General features: G+C 41.0%; 1 protein-coding gene across 1 annotated transcript; it reads right to left on the reverse strand.

Moving 5' to 3' along the window:
• Positions 1–1091: 1091 nt before the first annotated feature.
• On the reverse strand, positions 1092–4450 carry CUZD1 (CUB and zona pellucida like domains 1). Its single transcript, XM_061190981.1, is given in 8 exon segments — positions 1092–1142; positions 1144–1240; positions 1242–1353; positions 1356–1399; positions 1401–1562; positions 1564–1694; positions 3253–3527; positions 4255–4450. Coding segments are annotated over 8 exon segments (1068 nt in total).
• Between the last annotated feature and the right edge of the window lie 3349 nt (positions 4451–7799).

The raw sequence follows: 7799 nt of genomic DNA on the forward strand, positions 1-7799 counted from the left end.
GTTTCCTTCAATAAACAAGTATTACTTTATAAAATGGAAAAATTATTTTAGTGGATGACACTAGAAGAAAAAATCATATATTAACCAATTAAAAGACTATCATACTCAAAGGAAAAAAAATGCATATTTTTATGTGTTTACACTTTCCAAGCCCAAATTCTATCAATGTAGTCTCATGCCCTTTAGGCTTTGTGGCAGGCAGAGCTGATCTCCTGTGCTGTAGGGCCTGGTGACATGGGAACCAAGTCACAGCCGCCATCCCAGGCCTTGGGTTGGGAACACTTGCACTGACAGCTTTTGAACTCCTAGGACCTCCTGAGGCAACTGACTTTTCACACAAATTTGAGGGCAGTGAGCCTCCCATAATCTGAAACATGATAAAAGGGCATTTAATGGTTGCTTAATGTACTCTAAATTCATCTGGGAAACATCTTCAGATTTTTGAAGTGAAGATGAACCTAATTCCACACAGTACCTTTACATGGCAAGCAAAATGGTAGCTAACCTGTCAACCTAAGTACTGATGGCTGGGGAGTACAGGGAAAATTGTTTTAGCATCCAATTCCTTCTTGTTTTATCCATCTAAGACTGCCTCCGCAGTTTAATAACAAAGGAGGAAATGCGGTTACCTCCACAAGGAAATACCACCTTAGAGTCGAGTAGTCCTAGTATAATATCTTCTCTGTAGAATGCCGGCTCTTAAGATGAATGCGTTAAAGAAATAAATATGGAAATGTTATTTTTCAGCTACAGAAGATTGGGATTCAACCTGATGATGACAGAGGCCTAGGTGTTGTACACGTAAAATATGGGAATCATTAGTGAATCCATTTTTGCATTATTATTTAAGCTATGGTACACTCCAGAAAATAGCACATAGAGTAGAAATGAATATATCCTAAAAGGTTCAGTGTAAAGGTCTCATGGAAGGAGATTCTTTTTTATTTTTTAATTTTCTTGAATGTGGTTTATAGGTTTTCCCCCCTCTTTTATGGGGCCCTCCTTAATCTATTCCTAATGTATCTAGCCACGAGGTAGCACTTCTTCGACACTCAGGAGAAATGCATTTCACTTAAGTCTGAAGCCTTTAGTTAATAGTCCTGCAGTTTCTGGACTTTGTAGTCTGTTCTCTGACTCACAAACATGCCTTGCTAGAATTGTAGCCACAATCACAATATTCAGAACAAGGACCATGAATGAAAACAGATGCAGATTGTTAAAAGGCTGAATCTGAGTTTCAATGCGTTTGATACTGAAATTCTGAATTTTCACTTGCCCGTCAATCCCTTTTCAGATGAATGCATCCTATGACAGAATTAGTCTTCCATTTGTATGAAGAAATGTCTCTTTTCCTTCAGAAAAAGTCTGGTGGCAGCGAGACTGATTACTACTACCACTATGAAACCTTACACTCGAGATACACGGAGCCCAGACACCTCAAGAATTCAAAGGAGTTAAACTGGAATCTTGCACAGTGTCGAGGTAAGGGATACACCTTACAAGTCTCATCTCAATTACATCCACTCTTGCTGAGGTCACAGGTTGGAGATGCAAAGTCAGTCGGGAGTGGTGCTGCAGGTATCCTGGAATACCACCAAATTTTGATCTGAGGTGCATAGACTTACTTGAACAAAAAGTTTGGTTCAAACCCACATATATGGTGACTCCAGCATAGGCTTTCCAAATGAACTGGACTCAAAAAAATACAATTGTTTCTCTTCTTTCTTTTTTAAAGGTTAGTTTTCTGGTGACAGTAATTAAAGAATAATTATGTTGAACTTCTCTTGAATGGGCTAAAAGAAAGGGCGTGGGTATCATTCAGGTTCATAAATAATGACTCCTTGAAAAAATATATTGAGCCAATAAACCATGTGCTTGACATATTTCCTAGTTTTTAAGTCACCTTTTTTCTATTCAAACTAATAAAATGTAGTATAACTTTTTTGGTCTTATTTTTAAAATTAATTATTTATTTTTGTCTGCGTTGAGTCTTCATTGCTGCACGCGGGCTTCCTCTAGTTGCGGCGAGTGGGGGCTACTCTTCGTTGCAGTGCGCAGGCTTCTCATTGCGGTGGCTTCTCTTGTTGCGGAGCACAGGCTCTAGGCGCAGGGGCTTCAGTAGTTGTGGCTCGCAGGCTTAGCTGCTCTGTGGCATGTGGGATCTTCCCGGACCAGGGCTCGAACCTGTGTCCCTTGCACTGGCAGGCAGATTCTTAACCATTGTGCTGCCAGGGAAGTCCTTGGTCTAATTTGCTCATGGGAAATGCCATTACATATAACCTTTCACAAACCCAGCGTCAAATGCCTCTTTTCTCTTCATTTCAATATCACAGTTGATTACGTGCTACCTACAGTGCAGACACAAGCTACTATTACAAAGAGGTGGCAAATATACAAAACAGGTTATTATTCAGCAGAGGCTATTTAGCAATACATAACTTACAATGTAATTTACTTGTTTCGCCCACAAAGTTACATGACTATTGTGAACACCATAAACTATGTTCAAGTCAGTCATAAAAGGAGGATTTATTGTATGTTTTCTGCTTCAGCTGAGATCTTATTATACCTCCCACAGGTAGTCAAAACACAAGAGAATTTTAACTTCCTTCAATAATTGCTCAAACTTGAATGTAGCTAATATGGAAGGAAATAAGAATGGGCTATAAGTCTATCGTATCCTCTGGGTATTTGAGAATCTCTGGTTTGTATTTCTAAATTGATATGTAATCATTTTGTCTTTTTAAAAAATTAATTTTAAGAGTTTTTTCCTTAAGAAAAAAAATCAACTAGCTTGTTAAATTTTACATAGTATATTGGACTATATCATCAAAGCTAGATTTCCTCAGCCACATTTTAGGCCCTTCCTCAGCAATATACACTTGCTTCTTAAAAAATAATAAATAATAAAAATCATTTTCCCAAGCACCTCAGTCTAAAGTTACAGCTGTATCTGGTTACTCTTTGGATGGGAAATAGGCCGGTTGCTTTTCTTCTTGGTCCTCCAAGCCTTGCTCCTGAATCCTTTCCACACACACGACTCTTATTTCAAAGAGAAACCCCACTGGGAGGGTGGAAGACCTGACTGTGAGAGAAGGAAGTTATGCTAATTTCCCACCCCAAAGACGCCACTGAGCATTTCAAATACTTGCAGTTTAGGAGGGAAAAAAGGTTTCATTCTAGATCAATTCAAAGTTAGGTGATCACAACTGCAAGTTTTCAGGCTATGCCATCTCTTTCCCCACCTCTCACCAGTGCCGTCCTCAGCCCAAGAAACAGCGTTGCAGCCTGAGGAACTGAGCCAGGCAGAATGGGATGCAGTGTCCCCATGAGAGCCGGGCCCTGTGCTAATTGAAGACATGGACGGCTGTGTTGTTTCTGGCTGCACCACAGCCAGGACTTTATATTTGGAGGAACAAATGGCTCCCAAGTGTTCGGGCCACAACTTGTCTGTGTAGCTTCTCTGACGTTCAGGAGTACTTTGCCTCTCAAATATGAAAGATTCCAGAAAATGGGAGCAGGGAACTCTGGGAAAGGAAACAATTTTTTTTAAATGTTAACTCATTTACCTTTGTTAGTTGAGGAGTTTCTAAAGGAGATATTGTTCAAGAAGAAATGGTACATATTAAAAGAAATCTTTCAAGAAGAAATACAGTCCAATGCAAGCATTCATGTAACAAATATTTTATATATGTCATATGGTGCAATTATTATTAACCTTTTCCCTAGCCTCTTTGAAAATCTGATGAACAATATGAATTATTTCCCTAGGAAAAAGCATACACATATGTAAGTACAGAGCCTTTGTCACAAACTCCCTGAAGTGGAGGCAGGAGTGATATTACCAAAACAGTGATGGAGAAAACCCTGCCCTCCATCCCCCAGTAAAGATAAGCAATTAGACAGCTCTCCATGAATAAGAACAACTCTGGAGAGCTCTCGAGTCCACTTAAGAAACTTCAGCAACACAGTGGAACAAAAATCTGAGAATAACCTCATGAGAAGAGAAGGAAGAAAGCTTCACTGTGCCTGCATTATCCCATTCCTCAAGCCAGCACTGCTCAGGGTCAAGAGAGAACTTCCCAGCTAGAAAGAGCTCCCCTAGCCAGGAAAGGAGGAGTGGATGGAGTGAGTAACCAGCTTCCCCAGCCTTTGGGGCACCATATGAAGGTCCCATTACAGTTTCACCCCACCCAGAGACTGGCAAAGCTGAGACACATAGAGACAGAAACAAGGAAGAAAAGCAGGAGTTACCAATAACAATCATGGTTTGTAGTGACTTGTGACTTGCTCTGCAGACAAATCCAGAAGATTTTGCCACTGAAGAAACTAACACCAGCACAGTTGCCAAAGACCGCCTGGGGATTTCACCAGCTTTTGCCCCACAGGTATTTGTATTTACTGACACCAGCCACCTGAGTCCTTCCCTGCTACCTCCTTCATCACCCATGCCACAGCCCAGGAACTGCACTGGTGGCCAGCCCAGGCCTCTGTGGCTACATGAGTGCTAGATGCCAGCCTAGACCCCCACAGCTGACATCCACTTCCTAGTGTGTACTTGACATAGCCCCTCCAGATGTGCATTTGCATGCTGCTAGCCTGATACATGCCACCAGTGTCCACTGCAGTGTGCACACCCAGGGGAAGACAATACAGCCACTGAAGAGCATGCTGACAGCCAAGGTCTCCATAACTGCCTGTGGGCTTGGATCAGGCCTTGTCTTCTGTCACTGGCTTGCACCACTGCACCACACTACCTGCAATTAAGCCCTCCAGCTGTGCACCTGCATACTCCTGGCCTGACCCCCATTACTGGCCTCCCCTGCAGTGCGCACACAGAGGGAGATGATGCAGTCATAGGAGAGCACACCAACAGCCAGGGCCCCCACAGCTGCCTGTGAGCCCACAACTGGCCCAGCCCTTGCTGCCTACCCTGGCCCCCACCACTGTGTATGTGTCTGCAGCTGATCCAAGCTACCACACAGCCACCTGCAGCAGGCCCCATAGCCAAGTGTATGTACACTACTGGCTCTAGCCACCATCACTGTCTGGCCTGGTCACTAGTTGCTGGACCTAGAGGCATAACTGAGGACCCCAACAGCCCTTACAGCCACTGTGGACCCCCACAGTGCTCCCAAGGACCACACAGTTGTTGATGTTGTGGACCTCAGCAGCATGAGCCAAAGAGACATCATGCACCCCTGGACCCAGTGCCACCACATGTCCCCACACTTGGTACCTTCCTCCACTAGAACCAGGGTCACAGCACATTCCAGCATGTCCCAAACCACAGGTGAAAGTCTTTCCTTGCTGAGATCAGTCCATGAAGTCCAGAAGAGGTGACTAGTTATTTAAATGTAGAGACATCTATGCAAGGCTACAAGGGATCATGAAGAATCAGGGAATCATGACTCTCCTGAAGGAATACAGTAAGCCATCAGTAATGATCCCCAAAGAAATGGAGATGCAGGAATTGCCCAACAAAGTGTTCAAAATAATTGTTCTAAAGATGCTCAGAGAACTACAAAGAACACAGATAAATAATTTAACAATATTAGGAACACAACAGAAAAACAAAATGAGAAGTTCAACAGAAAGATAGAAAACATAAAAATGAACCAAACAAATTCTGGAGCTGAAGAATACACTGAGTGAACTGAAGAATTCAATAGAGAAATACATAACAAAGAAACCTCCATGAGGCTAAGAGCAAATTTCTCAGCACAGACCTTACAGATCAGGAGAGAATGAAATGATATATCCAAAGTACTAAAAGAAACAAACTGCCAATCAAGAATAATTTACCCAGAAAAACTGCCCTTCAGAAGTGAAGGTGAGACAGTTTCCCTAACAAACAAAAGCTGAGGGTGTTCTTCACCACTATACCTACTTTACAAGATATGCTGAAAGGAATTCTTCAAGCTGAAATGAAAGGATGATAATTAGTAACATGAAACATATGAAAATATGTATCACACTGGTTAAATTTGGCATATAGTCAAATTCAGAATACTCTAATACTGTAATATAGTGGAATGTTAACTACTTAACCTTAGTATAAAAGTTAAAGGACAAAAGTATTTTTAAAAAGCTATAGCTACAATAATTTCTTAATGGATACACAAAATAAAAAGATGTAAATTGTGACATCAAAAATATAAAAGGGGGAGTAAAAGCTAGAGTTTTTGTAGGTAATCGAAGTTAAATTGTTATCAATGTAAAGTAGATTGTTGTATGTATAAGATGTTTTATGTAAGCCTCATGATAGCCACAAAGCAAAAACCCACAGCAGATTCACAAAAGATAAAGAGAGGGGGTAGTTCCCTGGTGGCCTAGTGGTTAGGATTCTGGGCTTTCACTGCCGCGGCCTGGGTTAAATCCCTGGTCAGGGAACTGAGATCCTGCAAACCACATGGTACAGCCAAAAAAAAAAAAAAAAAAAGAAAAAAGAAAAGAAAGAGAAGGGAATCAAAGCATACCCACTATGGAAAATAACTAATTTACAACAGAAGACAGCAAGAGAGAGGAAGAAAGGAACAAGGGAACTACAACACAGCCAAAAAACAATTCATAAGGTAGCATTAGTAAAGCCTTACTTACAATAATTAATCTAAATGTAAACAGATTGAACTCTCCAATCAAAAGACATGGAGTGGCTGGATGGATTAAAAAAAATAAGACCTGACTATATGCTGCCTACAAGAGGTTCACTTAAGCTTTAAGGACACAGGAAGGCTCAAAGTGAAGGGATGAAAAAATATATTCCATGCAAGGTAGAAACCAAAAGAGAGAAAGGGTAGCTATACTTGTATCAGATAAAATAGACTTTAAGCCAAAAATGGTAACAAGAGAAAAATAAGGTCATTATATAATGATAAAGCAGTGGATTCATCAAAAAGATATAACAGTTATAAATATATATGCACCCAACACTGAGGCACTTATAGTAAGCAAATACTAACAGATGTAAAGGGAGAAATAGACAATACAGTAAGTCCCTTACATATGAACCTTCAAGTTGCGAACTTTCAAAGATTTGAACGTGCTTTTGCATGTCCAATCACATAAGTTAGTTCACGTGTCTGGCATATATTGTCACGTGTGTGCATCCTCTACAAGTGGTCGTGCAGGAAATGGCAAGGGGATTTTCTTTATTTGAGGACGTAGTGTTAGTTTTTGAGGCGCAGGACCCAAATGCAGAATGGTACACAAAGGGTGCAGCAGCAATTCAGAATGCAATCTAGTGCTACCATGTCATCTATGATGAGAAAAGAAGAGCTCCTACCCAGACATCACTGGACCCTTTTTTTAAAGGGTAGATAGAATTGAATCCAGTAAGGAACCAGAACCTGTGCCATCAATGTCAGGTGTGAGTGAAATTGCAGCTTGCCTTTCGTTGCCTATTGCTGACAATCCTTCGGCTCTACTATCTCCCACCTCCTTTCCCTCCTCCAGTCAGTAACTCTTCTTGCCTGTTCACTCGATGCCAGCCCCTGTATGCCAGCTGTTGTACTGTACTACTGTACTTTTCAAAGTACTGTACTGTAAGTTAAAAAATGTTTCATTTTTTGTTGTTTGTTTTTTATGTATTACTTGTGTGAAAAGTATTATAAACCTATTACAGTACAGTACTATATAGCTGATTGTGTTAGTTGGGTACCTAGGCTAACTCTGACTTACGAACAAATTGGACTTACGAACGCACACTCAGAACCGAACTCGTTTGTTTGTAGGGGACTTACTGTACAATACTAGACTTCAAAACCCTAATTTCAACAATAGATCATCCAGACAGAAAA

The sequence above is a fragment of the Eubalaena glacialis genome, chromosome 1 (assembly GCF_028564815.1).
Source record: "Eubalaena glacialis isolate mEubGla1 chromosome 1, mEubGla1.1.hap2.+ XY, whole genome shotgun sequence".
Taxonomy (NCBI): domain Eukaryota; kingdom Metazoa; phylum Chordata; class Mammalia; order Artiodactyla; family Balaenidae; genus Eubalaena; species Eubalaena glacialis.